Genomic DNA, 16,744 nt, shown 5'->3' on the forward strand with positions numbered 1-16,744 from the left:
TGAGGATGTGATTGACAGGTTATTGTACCCACTTTTCCATCTGCAGTTGTTTTAATCCTCCACATTGTTTTGGACATGCGCATTTTAAAAGTGACCTAGCTTTAAAAGAATGCTGGAATTTTTCTCTTTGTATCGATGGTTTACCAAAATCTGAGAATCTTGAATTTTTGTTTTCCAGCTGTTGCCTCTGCATGGTTCACTAATTTTAACCCAAACATATGCATCTTGAACATTATAGATGAAAACCTGACACCATTAACACACACACACACACACACACACACACACACACATATATATATATATATATATATATATATATATATATATATATATATATATATATAGAAAGAGAGAGAGAGAGAGCGAGAGAAGAGAGAGAGAATTAAATATGATAAACACTTAGCAATTTATTTCAGTGCTTTGTATTTGAGACGTAGTTTTCCCTGAAAGACAAGACTTTTGGGATATTGTTTGGTGCCCCGAAAGTGGGGGGGGACAAATGCTATGTTTGCCCCCCCAGTCTGGGAAGTGGGGGGCAAATGACCCCTTTTGCCCCATGGCTCAGGCGCCTATGCATACATATATGTATGTTATCTTCGTCAGCTATATATTAGATACGTCCATTTGTATGTGAGATCCTGACCACCTATATTGTTTCATACTGAAAGTATGTATGGATGGAGTACTTATACAGAAAGTACTATAAATCATGCGTTTTCAGTTATACGCTTGCTGTACGTAAAGTCCAAATCTACAGGATTTACAAATGTAACCTACGATATTACGTCTGCCGCATACATTTTTTCTCAGTGTAGCTTTGAATAACATTATAGTATTTTTTAAAGCTGTTTTGGTGTGTGTCTTCTTGGTACGCCTGTAGTGTGCAGGTGGTTCATTTATATAAAACGCGCGGAGAACGGTTTTGTGTAGTTAATGGGGAGTGCGGAGTTGAGAGGGAAGAAAGAGCGAAGCGAAAAGTCGAAACAAGGCGGGTTAACGTACTACTAGGTTACTTAGGTTAGGTTATGACTTCTTCGCACTTATCTTAGTACGTACTTAGGTTTGCAGAGCTTTCCTATCTCAAGCAGAAAGTCATGAACGATTGTTGGTGGTCTTTGTTCTTTCATTCATTAAGCCATGAATTTTCAAAAGATTAACCCTTGACCGGGCAAGATATTTTTGTAACGTAGACAGGCAACTGGGTCTTACCAACTCTATTAGCCTTATCAACTCGATATGTTCATGACTAACTTCGACTAAAGACAGAAAAATTCAGAATTTTATATCATCGAAATATTTAAAAATATATTGAGAAATTCAAAGAAATATATGAAGCTACTGGTCCTGGGAGGCCCCGCTTGCCCAGATAACATCATGTTTTACAAATGTTAGTACTGTCAATTCACATCCAGCACGAAGACCCTGTACACTTGCAGTCATATTTGCTCGAAAATTATCCACAATCCAACCGCCCTGAACCTAGAGACAAGTAGTTCCCTCTACTTGCGAATTAGTCCCGTCTTTATAACCGCTTATCAAAAGGTAATATACATAAATTACGCTTCACTTACATGTTGTCAAACACACAAGCAATCAGATTACGAAATTCTTTTAGGTAAATTTTCAAGATTTTGATAAAAACGGAAGGGCAACTTCGCAAGTTAGCCCTAAACAAGAGCCTAAGTAAAGTTGAATTTCCTTATTTATCTCTCGATCTTCATCTTAATATTAGTATTATATGTGGGACTATTAAAACATTTATATTTTAATTCTAATTCGTGTAGTTAGTAATACCCATTTAATAAAATTCACGTTTCTTTCATGTAGATTACATAATGTGAATGTGTGTGTGTAGAGTCGATAATGGAATTAAGTAGAAGCAAAATACTTAAACATTCAAGAGCAAAGATTATGAATTGCTGATGTTACTATTTGATGAACTATAATATGGTTGGCTCGGCCCCCCTAACTTCTACCGGGACCCCTCTATATTTTTGGGCTGGCTACGGGCCTGCAGATTCATAGGATGCACCTGTTAGTAGGATGTTGTTTGTATTCTTGACAGCGTTTACCTCGGAGAGGAAGTGGTCGTAATGAGCAGAATGGTTCAAATCGGCGTCTCTTCTTAAAAACGAAGGTTTGTTTATGCAAAAGTTCGTTGATAATATCCTGTGATGTTCTTAGAATTCGAACTATGTTAGTTGCTCCCTGATTGTTCTAAATACGGATGCATTTTTAAAGCTGCATCTCACTTCAGGTAGTTCAGCTTGTATATCGTCATGTGTTATAGATGGAGGGACCCCTCGTAATACTATTGACATGCTATGTGGCTGAGGTTGCTAGTGTCGGATGTTGTTGAGATAAGTTAAAGTTGCAGTTTTCCTGAAAATTTCAAAACTGGATTGTCACGAATTATTTTGCGAAGTTAGCCGACTGTGATATAATGAAATCATTTTTGGTCTCTACCATTTGCGAAATATCTTTGCGTTGCCGATACTAAAGTTGTTACGGAAGTAAAGGTTTCGAACTCAAGTACTTTGGATTGTAGTTTTGCAGTAGGAAGCGGTAGACATGGTGCAGAGAACGATAAGCCGGTAGGAGAGAGAGTCAGAGCTTGAGATGCTATGTGCATTTGTATGCTTCTTAAATGGTGGTGAACTCGTTGATGATGCTTGGTGGTTGCCACTGACTGGAGAATGAGAACTGTAAGAAATTGGTTCACTGTATGCTCTGTCTTGTCGATTTCTCCGCTTCTTGTTTATCTTCAAAGGATGCGTAAAAGACTGTCCATCGTCAATTATCATATGGGATAAAATAACCGAACTGAAGCAGTATACAAAACTATGAAATGAGATCAGTATAAGAAAGAAAATGGTCATAATGATGATCAAAAATTATTCTACTTGTATATTTCAGCTAGCTTTCGCTCGTGAAAGCTCTCAATTTCTTGCAACCTGTCACCTGTTAATGTATCAGCATCACCGTGCGCCAACACGAGTGCAATAAACACAGTCTAGTCTTGACAAATAGGCCTCACAACATGTAATCCAGCTGCGAAAGTTTGCGAATGCACTACTTTTTACCGGCCAGTCAAAATGGCTAATAACCCTCTGTAACGTGAGTGCTGAAAAGGAATTTACTTGCAAAGTGTAAGTCGTGGTCTGTGTTCTATCGAAAGTTTACAATTATACGGTACATCTAATAAAAGATCAAGAAGACAATCAAAAAATTGCGCGTAAGGAACTTCGATCCTTAGCATTATGAAGGAAGTAAACATATATAGCACACAACTTAATATAAACAGATAGATTCAATATAACTACAACTACAGAAAATGAAAAATTTGTAAAGTGATAGCGAGGATTGAGAATGAGGGACTGGGGAAGCCAAACTGAGTAGAAAGTGATTACTGTGCAGGATATCATGGTTGAAAGAGTGGAAGATGCTAATGAATAAAATAATCAGACATAACCTTCAGCCCCAGATTAGCCCAAATTCGTGACTTTTTTAAAATTATTTGTGAAGAACTGCAATTGCAAAAAAATGAAATGATATCTTTGAGTTTTACGTCCCACGGTTATGCCGGTTAGGCTGAAGGAGACGGTGATGATGAGTAATGAATGAAATGGTGGAATGAAGAAAGTGGGAGGAAACGGGACAACCCGAGAAAACCCCCGTACACGGTGTTTGTCAACCACAAAGTTCATTTGGCTGGGGCTGGGATCGAACCCGGGACCCCTAGAACCATAGGTGAACGCTCTACCACTGAACCACCGCGGCCCAACTGCAATTACAGTTTTCTTAATTGGTATGTTAGCAATTTTGGATGTGGCACGTGTCTGTTTCCGGTGAAAATGTGGATTTCGTATGTATATGCCCAAAAGACCTGCAAAATATGGAAATAAAATTTTTAGTCTTGTTGGGGAAACATTATACTACACAACAAATATGGAAGTGTATGTGGGGACACAACCAGAAGGTCCGTTCCATATAGATAACAAACCTGAGGAAGTAGTGAAGAGATTGTGGGAACCGATTTATGGTTCATCTCGCAACGTGACCTTTGACAATAATTAGTTTACAAGCTGCAATTTAGTTAAATCAATGGAATGGGTCAATAAGTTAAAAATTATAGGGACAAATTGTAAAATAAAGGAAAAGTTGCCCCCGCGTTTGTGAATGCCAAAAAGAGAAAATAATACAGGAGTGTGTTTGGTTTTCATTAGAACTGCACCATTGTCTCCTACCTACCTAAGAAAAATCAGTGTGTGGTGGTGATCTCAAGTATGTATAATCAGAACAAATTAGACGAGAGTACCGGAGATAAGAGGAAGTCAGAGATCGTCACACTTTACAATGAAACTTAAGTTGGGGTGGACACATTAGACCCGATACGTACTGAATAGGACGAAGACAGAAATGGTAGGCAATGCCCAATGGCGTCATTTTATCACTTCTTAAATGTAGAAGCGATCAATGGTAATGTTACACATTCAGCGAGAAGAGCGAATAAATTCTAAGAGCGAAAATACCTAAAAGAACTGGGAAAAGTGTGATTGAAAGAGAGAGCACTGAATAAACAAAATCCCACAGAACTTCGAAATCGGAGGCAAGGTTTTCTGGATTGATTCTAGAAGAAAATGATTCTGTACCTCCTTAACTAGGAAAGCGAGGACGATGTTACATGTGTAAACACAGTAAGAGCAGATACTTTTGCCAGAAGTGCTGTAAGTGGATTTAGATTTACCTAAGTCACGCAAAAATCATGTGTGGAGACTGCTGCAGAATTGGAACGTGAATTTCCCTATGTGTAATACACCGCTATTAGGAGAAAAACTGGTTTACTTCTTTCTAGTTAATAAATATTTTATTTTGAGTGCCGGCAATAAAATAGTCACATCGTTATCGAGCTTATTATAACAAGGAACATATTGCTTCAATGAAATAAATGTACAGTTTCGCTGAAATTGTGTCCACGGTATGGTGTTTGTATTTAATATTGTAAAGATAAAAAAAATTAAATCCTAGTTCAGATCTTCTCAGTCAAAACTATTTCTGGGTCCAGGAGGCAAAATGTTACCATTCATGAAATTTTCCTTCACATTACCACTGTAGGGTTAAGAACGGTGAATCTGACGAGGGTAAATTGTACTGACAGAGCGTAAACATTAGGGACAAGGGTTATGCTGATGGCGATTTGGTGTGGGGTCTAAAGTGAGATACTAGATACTGCATAAATAAAGGATGCTGAATTTTGAAGCGTTTGTTGATATAGGTGGGATTTAGTGTTTCGATATAGTACTGTAATATGGGGAAAGTTGGTATAGCTCCAGAGTGGAACTAGGTAATCGGACAAGGAAACCTATGTGGAGAACTTATGGTTATAGGATCAAAAGTTTTTGATAGATTTTGGATGATGTGACTCCACACCGTCAATATGTACCGTATGTTAAGTTTGGCATTAAGAAAACTTTGACTGCACTTACGATCGTCTATGAATAAAGTTCAAAAAGATGGCTTCAAACTGTAGAAAAGTTAAAGTTCGTGCTCCTGTTTCGGGAAAAATATTTGTTTTTTCTCTGTGCTTTATCATTTCCATTGTGAACCCAGTAGTAAGCTTACGGCTAGGGTCTGCGTTTGATAGTATCTCCAACTGGAAATGCAGTGAAATACCCTTATCTCTTATTGCTACATAACACTCAATTAATATAATTTACAATGTTCAACACAGATGGCAAGAAAAGGATGAGAGTGACTTGAACAACGTGATCCCACGCTAGAGAAGTGTGCCAAATTAGGTACTCCATATTCTCTGTTTAATGTGGTGCACAGAAGAATGCTGATCAAAGTTGCGGGGAACAGAAAACCACTTTTGAAGTATACTACCAAAATACACAAAGAACTACAAACGATTTTACGGACTGTGCTATGAATATTAGTTTGTTGCCGGAATATGGCTGTTTAGTGGTGAGTGAAACACGATTGAAGGAATCGGTAATGAACAGTGGAATGCCGTTTTCCAACCAATTGTCTACATAGATAAACGACCGCAAGACAATGGGGGCGGATTGTTTTTAGTATTAAAATAAATGGGGCAGCAGAGCACAGAATCATCTTGTACGTGAGTGTGAAATTATTTGAGCTAAGTCCGTACAAAAACAAAAGAGTTCATCGGGTGTTTCTGCAGACCATATAGAAACAGTCTTCAAAATTTACTTGAAACATGCCACGAATCACTTCCAGTTGCCATTACAAGGTGACAAAGTTGCTCATTTTGGTGACTATAACTTGGGCTTAGATACGGATCGACAGTAAACATGGGATAACATCAGACAATTCTATTCAAGGACTCGATTTGGGATAGTACAATGTTCATAACGCGCGTAAAAATAACATCTTAGGTTATGTCATCTCTACTTTTCCGACAGAATGTGTCATCTCTTATAAAGAGTTGCTTCTCCCGGACCGCGAGTTTCCCGTTCCGCATATGTTACTCCCAACCCCAGAAGCTAGCAATCCAACTAAAAAAGAAAATTTGTGCCTGACTGAAGGAAGGCAACTTTGGGTGAAATTTGTAAAATACTACAGGTGTTACAGTGGACACTTTTACTAGAAGGAACAATAAACGAGACAGTGGGTTACTTCTCCGATGTTTTTTAATGCAACAATAAATATTTTGTACTGTTCAAAAAGTAAAAACAATGAAAAATTCAATAAGGCACGGCGAGCAGAGTCGCCACACATTCTGAAATAAGAAAAAGCTTTGTCAAATGAACACATATCCTTAAAAGAATTTCTGATATAGGAAAAAAGCTATTGAGATGCAGCAAATACCTAAACTATATTCTAAAAAAAATCAGACACCAGCATCAACAACACTAAACAATTTTGGTCTTAGGTCTAAAAGTTCTAGCATACCTCTTTTAATGTACAATGATGCATCGGGTGCAGAAATTGAGGGAAGAACAGAAAATTTTAATGAGTTATTTTGTAATAAATTCAAAACTGCATAATCAACGTACTTCCCTGTTCAATCCGTTTGCTCGTCCACTATATCTCATTTATCTACCACTTCTCAAGAGGATAAGTTACTTTTATTTTCTCTCCGGCCTGAGAGCCTCTGTCCAGGACAATATAAGCAAAACCTTTCTGCATTCGACGTCATCTATTATCTCTTTTCCGCTCTCGCTCATTTTTCATAGATGCTTCAGGGAAACCTGTTTTCCCTGTTCTTGGAAAACAGCCCGTTTCTCTTCCATTTATAAAACTGGATTAACAAGATATGTGTAATCCTAAAGCAGTATCTCGCTACCCTGAAACATATTAATCCTCTACGAGAAAATTATCAAAGACATTACTTCCGGTTCAGTACAAAACCCAAAGTTGGTATTGGAGAGTGGATGCCCCATCTGCCGTCAAAGGGAGCCAAAACGTCATTTTTTTTGGTTCGCATTTACATAAAATGTAAGTAAAACTTTCATTGTTTTTCAGTCGCTGTTTCATTTTTAACCTCCCTAACATCAAAAATAATACAGAAGACCACATCTGTATGAGTTAGCATTAGAACTAATAAATGTAAACCTGAAAGCTCGTTCTGAAATCTCAACTTTGAAAAAAAAAATGCTGCTGTTCTTGGCACAATAGAGAAAGCAAAATACCGATGATGAACCAGTCTAACATATCGGAAGAGATATCTGCTACATCTCCTGGTCAAGACAAAACAGAACGCGCCTTGAATGTAATGATTGTGGAGAAAACGTGTTGAGAAGGCAGTCAACAACTACTACTACTACTAATACATGCCAGAAATCTCAGAAAGAGAGCAGTACGTGGAGGTTGATTAACCCGGGAAAGCCCGGTGTCCCCTACAGGGGACACCAGTTTAAATGTCTCCTATTTTTCAACTGAAGGAAATATTTCGGTTATGTTTGGAGTTTTGGAAAGTACCTAGTCTGAAGATCACCTGGCACTACTTTGCGATTTCAAATCCACCTAGCGGCGGAGATATGAAGTACAGAATTACTCATTCTGCGGCCTGAGTGGCTGTTTGCACACTTCACTTAATGAAAATGGCTGCCAAGAAAGGAAACAGGTACTATATTTTTTTAAACTCTTGATTCATTATCTTGAGACATTCATGTTCACATATAAAATGTAAGGTTTGGTCACAAATGAATAAAAGTACTTGTAATTTTGCAAAAAGTAGAAGATGTCCCCTGTAGGGGACACTGGGCACTGTACGTACATAATCTGTTTCTTTGTATAATTTCGGATTTTGAGAACATAGTTTGAATATATTATGTTGTAGATTTCTGACACTGTATACAAAATAGATACATGATACTTTGCTTATTATATACTAAGTTTGATTTACGTCCAGTTTTCCTCAAAGCTGAAAAAATGCCTTCGAGGACGGTTCTTGTCTACAGAAAGGTTTTCAAGATGAATTTATCTAACTAAACTACTACATAACAATGATAATGAATGATGTAATAAAGTAAAAAATAAACAAAAATTATAAAAATTGCATTGTATTGTTGAAGTTTACATAACCAAACAAAACCTAATCAAATCTAGCTAGCCCAATCTGTTTGATTACGTTTTCTATGTGTAAATAGGTTGTGCTTTGTGGGATAATTTACGTGAAGCTAATTTTCTTTTCAGCCTCAAGCTCCATGAAATTGTAGAAATCTACTGTGATTTGACTTAAAGCTGTGGTCGCTGCTACTAGAACAGGTTATTTGATTGCTTTTGAACCCTATCACGGAGCTCAGTATAGCAAGCTACTGTATCAAGATATCTGGGTCTAGGTCCAAGTCTTATTTTGGATATGAGTCTAGGTTACCGCAAGGTCTTGGAGCTTACAATTTTTATTTTGATAACTTTTTCACAACATTACCACTTATTGAAACTTTGTCAGCGCATGAAAATGGAGGCAATGGTACAGTACGAGAGAAGTGTATCCAGAAATAACCGTTGCAAGACATAGGCACTGAGGAAGGAGAAGAGAGGTTCGTTCTCTTTCGCAGCAAAAAGTGATGTGGTTTTAGTGAAATGGTGTGATAATAGTATTGTGAGTGTAGTGTATGTCATAGTGTACTGCCGATTCAGAAAATATATAAGATTGGTGTTGTTGCCGGAAGGAGAAGAAATATCTCTGTGGACAACCCATCTCTTATTCAAAAATTCAATGAATATATAGGGGGAGCAACACATTCGATGAAGATGCACACTCAATGCGAATTGCTTTCCAAGGAAGAACAATAGTGGTACCCTCTCTTCGCGTTTGGGGTGGATGCCATTCTCATAATGCATGGCTAATGCTAAAAGAATGCGGCCAAGGTTAAAAACTCACTTATTGTCAATTTCGTAGAATGATTGTTTAAATTTACTGCGGTATTTATAGGAAACCACCTGTGAAGATTGTCACTTGTAGCGCGCCATTAGATCAACGAGTTCCGAATGGCGTTCGCCTCAACTCTGACCCTAAGGACCATGTACAACAGAAGCACGCACAAAAGAGTTGTGGTTTGTGCTACAAACACACAAGAATCATGTGCGAAAACTGTGAGATTGGGTTACATGTTCGTTGTTGGTATGACTTTCACAGCCAAAAGTAAAAATTGAAGGCTACTTTTGTAATTTGTGTTCTGTAATGCTATTGTTTACCTTGGCTTTGGGCAGCGTATTGAAATGTTATAACCAGAATATCCGCATTTAATATTTTGCATTTTGTATAGTTATTCTATGTATAAGTGTTATTTGTTTTCATTTATATTTTATTTGCAATAAAACCTGTATCATTTAAGTTAATAGTCGTTTCAATATATGCCCATTGTATTTCTAATGCCCAGTGTCCCCTACAGGGGACACCCCTATTTCTCCACATTGGGTACACGTATGGAATTATTTTCCTGATAATCTCGATTTAGTGTTTATAAAGGACGCAAAAAACAAGAAATCATTCAATACCTACTTTGTAGTAAGTATGGGCTTTCCCGGGTTAACTTTGAACCCGCGTGGCATCTACATATTGTGGAAAAGCATTTGCAAAAAGCACTCAATGATTACTGCTCCCTGCAATAAATATCAACATTATCACAGCTAGCTCAGTGACATGGATGTTGATTAGGTTAGATTCTGTTCTTTTGTGTTTTGTTCAGTTTGTTCACTCATATTTAGCAGTGTTCTAATTTAAATTAAATTAAAAGTATACTTTTGGTAAACAATGATTTATCTTAATTTACTAAACCTTAATGCTCCAAAATATACACTTTGCATCATGTACAATGCTGAAATGTGATTAATCGATGAGGCCGAATTGATGTCGTCGCCAGCGGAAACGCGAATTGGCAGTACGTGAGCGGATGAAAGTTAAGGAACGTGATATTTAACGAATTTTACAGCAAACATTTCACAACTAAGATGTTTCGGATTTGTATATTTTATCACGTGTGTAACTTGACTACACCATTTTATGTAGAAACTTTATTTTTCAGTAAATCGTTTAACATATCTTGCAATATCTTTTCACTAACATAATATGGACTTCTTATAAATGGTTTTCACAATTATGCATACCCATCTTTTACCTGTATGAGATAGCATATTTCCCCAAAATTGAACTTCGACTATACCAATCTTCATAGTCTTGACACAAACAGTTCCCCCCTATGTGTATTAATATATCTGTTGCGAAGTATAAACGGTAATTAAGTCGTTTCTACAGACTTAGAACGCTTTAGTTTTTAATGTTTTCTCCTGCGTGTTTTAACATATGCATTGCAAAATGTGAGCTCCATATAAATCTTCTTTTCAGCTGTGTGTACTCATGTGTGTGATTTTCATCTGTGTATTAAAACGTCCTGCCAAACTTGAACATACACCAAATACTTTTCTAAACTCGACGTATGTGTGAGGTTTTCCACTTACGTATATTAAAATTTGTCTTGCCAAGCTTGAACGCGAATAAAATGAGGCACTAGAATCAGAAGCTGCTAGCTCGTAATTGCTAGATTTTACAGGATCGCACTTGAAACCTTATAGAAATGTGTTAATATACAGTTATATTAATAAATGGACTAAAATTTTGCATGCTGTTTCGCTTCGAGAGGTGTGATGTTTTCTTACAATACCAGATACATACAAAGTAAGCAAAAAGTTTTTGAATAAAATTTAAAACCTGATTTAACAACAAGAATAGTTAAGGAATACGAAACATAGCTATGCATATTTACTTTACATCATCATTCCTCGCTTCAGGAACGACAGTGAGCTATAAAGAGTAGAAGATACTGTGTAACGAAGTTTTGGTACACAAACTCTTTTCGAACATACACCACGAATTTCCTTAAAGTCATTAACAATTTTAATATGAATGTCATTAAAGTCGCTTTAAAATCGAAGACATTAACAACTGGAGTGAAATCATGTTCACTATTCCTAGTGAGACTTCTTTTGACACATACAACCTTAATATGATTTTTGCGTGAAGTTCGTCTGATCAGTTTATCCCATGTGGAACGGAGGAGTTGACTCTTTGATCGCTTCTTTTCTTCAATTTGACAAAGTTTCCGTCAATGAGCATGAAAAAATGTCTTGGGAAATATAAATATATGCGTTCAAAAAGGACCTGCGCTACCATGTATCGGCCAGCAAGATGCAGCCAAATCGCAGATGGTGCAGAAGGCCCTAGTGTTGGAATAGACATGGAACATGTTTGTTCCGCTGGATCTACACATAAAGCTGATCAGGAAGTGGCCCCTCCTTATCGATGTCGCTTAAACTTCTTACTCCTAACTCCATTACATATATGAAAACTCAAGAAGGGGTATATTTGGAGTCATTATTTTCAGATAAACATTTACTTGAGGCATTGTCATTCGAATCTGCATCTGTGTCAGCCAGTTTTTCAGCATGCGACAATCCCTGTCACGGCAAGGCAGAAGCGCAGCTCGTAGAGGAGATGCGGCACCAATTTGCTGTAATATATACCCCAAATTACGAACTTAAAACGTCTTCCAAAACACATTCCGTTACAAAGGGGAGGTATGACATTTGAAGGACTTAATGTATCCTTTAATATTATTGTAAACCTCTTTTGTAGGCAATTTATCGTGAACTTAACATTTTTTTTCAGAACTTGACTTACAATCTTGTGAGTGCGTCAAATCTTTTTCTATATCCTATGTATAGTGACGTAACTTGCCAAAGCTGATTCCAAACTAAATCCTATTCAACACCATTTGCTTGTTTGGTTATTAAAATGCTTTAATATTGCCATTTGCCAAATACGAACTGCCTGCAAATGTTTTTCTACACTCTCAGTACGTGTGGTTATTGTCCAGTGTGAATACACATGATTTGATATGTGTGAACCTTGAGTAAATGCCACCTACGCTCTTTGCATTTCTATAGTTTTAGACTTTGTTATTGAAATGTCTTCTAAATTTGAGCGTAGAATTTATTCGTTTCCACGTTTCTTTACGTATGACGTTTTCTTCCTGTGGCTCAAAACAATTGAACGTTGAATAAATTCCATTCGTGTCTTGGCACGTGAGATTTTGCTCCTGTGTGGATTAACATGTGTGTAACAAAATCTGAACGTCATTTAAATGACTTACTACACTGTAGGCATGTGTGATTATTTTTATTGTGTGTGGATTGTCATGTGTTTAGTCAATTGTGAACGTCGATTAAATGCCCTACCACACTCTTGGCACTTATGAGGTTTTTCTCCTGTGTGAATTATCACGTGTTTAGCCAAAATTGAACGTCGATTGAATGCCTTACCACACTCTTGACATGTGTGATGCTTTTCTCCTGTGTGGATTAACATGTGTGTAACCAAATCTGAACGTCGATTAAATGACTTACTACACTCTAGGCATGTGTGATTTTTTTTCTCCTGTGTGGAGTAACATGTGTTGAGCCAAATACGAACGTTGATTAAATGCCTTGCCACACTCTTGGCAAGTGTGCTTTTCTACTCTGTGGATTAACATGTGATTAACCAAATGTGAACGTAATTTAAATGAATTACCACACTCTTCGCAAGTGTAATTTTTTTCTCCTGTGTGGATTAACATGTGTGCAGCCAAACTTGAACGATGTTTAAATCTATAACCACATTCTTGGCATGTGTAATTTTTTTCTCCTGTGTGTATTAACATATGTGAAGCCAAATGTGAACGTAGTTTAAATGCCTTATTACACTCGTGGCATTTGTGATGCTTTTCTCCTGTGTGGATTAACATGTGCGTGACCAAACTTGAACGTCGATTAAATGCTCTACCACACTCTTGGCACATATGAGGTTTTTCTCCTGTGTGAATTATCACGTGTTTAGCCAAAATTGAACGTTGATTGAATGCCTTACCACACTCTTGACATGTGTGATACTTTTCTCCTGTGTGGATTAACATATGTGTAACCAAATCTGAACGTCGATTAAATGACTTACTACACTCTAGGCATGTGTAATTTTTTTCTCCTGTGTGGATTAACATATGTTGAGCCAAATATGAACGTTGATTAAATGCCTTGCCACACTCTTGGCAAGTGTGCTTTTCTACTCTGTGGATTAACATGTGCCTAACCAAATGTGAACGTAGTTTAAATGCCTTGCCACACTCTTGGCAAGTGTGATTTTTTTCTACATTGTGGACTAACATGTGATTAAGCAAATATGAACGTAGTTTAAATGACTTACCACACTCTTCGCAAGTGTAATTTTTTTCTCCTGTGTGGATTAACATGTGACTAACAAAATGTGAATGTCGTTTAAATGTCCTCCCACACTCTTGGCATATGTGAGCTTCTTCTCCTGTGTGGACTAACATGTGTGTAACCAAACTTGAACGATGTTTAAATCTATAACCACATTCTTGACATCTGTGATATCTTTTTCCTGTATGGATTAACATGTGCTTAGACAAACTTGAACTTGCAGTAAATTCCTTTCCACATACTCCGCAGATGTGGGATTTCTCACCTGGATGCAGTAACTTACCGCTTGACAAAGCCTTTCTTTGACTAAAGCGTTTATCACTGATTTTGTACGTATGACGCTTTTCACTTTCCTGTGTCAGCATATGTCTTGACAAACGTGATCGATGGAATCCTTTGCCAAATTGCATCGAAGTATGAGATTCCACATTTGAATGAGAAATGGCTTTCTTTAATATAGTAAACGTATTCTCTTCTCCGTGGGAATCAAATACGTTATGGTGCCTGTAACATATTCAACAAACAACGAAATGTGATTGGACATAATGATTAAGTAGCAATAAAAAAATATCATCATTGGCTATATTTCATGACAAAATTACGCTCAATTTGTTTTATTACATGAAATATTGTAGAAATATCAACTGGAGTACCATTGAGAAGTCTCCATATCTTTCTACTTTCAAAATAAGATCCTATAGCTTTTTCAATATATCAAATTGAACAATCCTCTGTATCATGGCGGTCATAGGTCATTAAGCATGTAATGGTGACTGCTTTGAAACAAATGGAGAGTATGAGAATTAAATCTGTCATATCTGTAGTTTCGTGTGGGGAAAATACAAACTTGTGAACTAAAGGTTTAAGAACAACTCAACTTACTAATATAAAATCTACCGAAGATTATTCACTTATATCATCATAAATGGAACACGAAAGTCGTTTTGAAACGAAGAAAAAAGTAACACAACTTTCCAAGGTGAGGCGGAGAAACTTAACGTAACCAGACTAAAGATGAATCGTTTACAGCGTAGTGATCGTGGTTCAGTGGTCTAGACGCTTGACCAGTAATCTGGAGGTTCTTCCACCGAATACACGTCGAGCAACTTTTTTTTTTCTACTTTAGGAATTTTCATTGCGATTGATCGGCAAGGACAGACATTTTATTACATTCAAATATTTGAATATTCGTTTGTTTCAATACTTGAACTATCAAATTTTCAGGAATAATACTAGTAATGATAACAATTATGTTGTGAAATATTTAAACGATAAAAACTCATTATTGCACAGGTCATACCATTACAATCAGAAACGTGATATTAGGCAAAAAAAAAAAAAAAAATCGGTTTGCGTAATGTGTCTCATTAAAAGGGGAATTTCTCATCTCGATTCTAAAACAAACCGAACAAATTCGGGATGAGGCTTAACATTTTAATTCGAGATGGGACAAGGGACAAGGCTAACTTACAATATCGTCACGCTTTAGAGATGAGAATCGAGACGAGACGAAAAATATCGTTAACATTGATCGTCTCATCTCGATTCTCGAAAGGGTATATGCCACTATTTAGGTAACAATTGCTCTGTAGACTGAATTTTATACATTATTTTTTTACTTTGTATTTCAGAGCTTCCTGAATTATGGTATATATATATATATATTAGCAAAGCTTATATAATTACATATGCAAACTCCACATGTTAGTTTATTATAACCCTTAGTATTCAATGATATTAAGTTGTTTTTATTAGTTATTTTGCTGAAAACGTACAATATAATATTTTCTACAGGAAACTTTAGCGGAAAGCTTTCGATTAAATTTGAGTAGCTGCAGAAATGTCTCAGGAAGGTACGGAACCCCTTCTCCGAAACCCCTACGTTTAAGTATTTGCAAAATTTTAGGGCAACTTAAAACTTTTAATACCACTACCTTTATTATTATTATTATTATTACTGAAGCGTTGTAAATTTAATTGTTCAACCTGTTTCACCCAAATCCCGTTTGTGGGTATTGTGCTGAACAAACACCGTGTGTATAGGTTTTCTCCGTGTTCCGCTTCCTTCCACTTTCTTTATTCCAATATTTGTTTCAATCTTAGCATCGACGCCTTCTGTAGCTTAGCCAGCATAATCATTACTTAAAATAAATTTTCTTACATCTCTTATGAATTCAGAATCCCTACATTCTACACAAAATTTGTCTCGAAACTTCCCGTTATAACATTTAGGTAATTGTAGGGACGTATGGAAAGGGTATGTCCTGATGGTCCTGACACTTCTCTCCAATCCCGACTATTTTGTAACTTCTGGCTAACGCTACAGGCGTTTTTACAGGCTTTAATACAATGTGTCCTCGTACGAGAATTTTTATCTATATTATAATTTATTATATTTAATTTATCCACCAATTCGTCCATCATAATTCACTTGCTTTAATCATACTCTTCTTTAACCTAACAGGCATAATGACTGGACATTAAAGGATTTCATTTTCAAGCTGTTAACCCAAACCAATCCGAATCGAAAAAGTTGTATTTTCTATTGGCCATTAACGATTTGTGACGAAAAAATATGTAGAAAAAGTCACGGCGAATCATAATTGCATTCAAAAATGAAACTGCAGACTAGTAATACCTGAACATAAAATGTAACCATTACATATCGTTTGGAACTTATCCAAAATCTGTACGGATATTCCGGAAAGTGCACAGTTGGAGTTGTTCATTGAATCGGTGGGTCAGTTGGTCGTGAGTCAACAGCATATAACCCACTCCGACCCACCACCACCACCGTGACACACTACGACCCACCACTCACCATGAACCATTGCAATCATGACCCAGAAGTATAATTCTACTGCACAGGAAACTACAGATATGAAAGATTTAATTCTCCTAAGCTGCATTTGTTTCAAAGCAGTAGCCATTACCTGGTCAAAGACATCAGTCCGTCACGATATGTACAATATCAGAGTTAACCTGGTACATACAAAAATACTTATTTTGTGCT

General features: G+C 36.8%; 1 protein-coding gene across 1 annotated transcript in view; it reads right to left on the bottom strand.

Annotated features, from left to right (window-relative positions):
- Nucleotides 1–6,653: 6,653 nt before the first annotated feature.
- LOC145690908 (uncharacterized) overlaps nt 6,654–16,744 on the bottom strand; it is a 29,039-nt gene continuing 18,948 nt past the window's right edge. The window contains exon 2 of the mRNA XM_081766335.1: nt 6,654–14,235. Within this exon, the coding sequence (XP_081622461.1) occupies nt 12,879–14,235 (1,357 nt within the window). The 3' untranslated portion in view covers nt 6,654–12,878. The remainder of the gene's footprint in view (nt 14,236–16,744) is intronic.

This window comes from Thermobia domestica, chromosome 7 (genome assembly GCF_964235325.1).
Source record: "Thermobia domestica chromosome 7, izTheDome1.hap1.1, whole genome shotgun sequence".
Lineage (NCBI taxonomy): Eukaryota > Metazoa > Arthropoda > Insecta > Zygentoma > Lepismatidae > Thermobia > Thermobia domestica.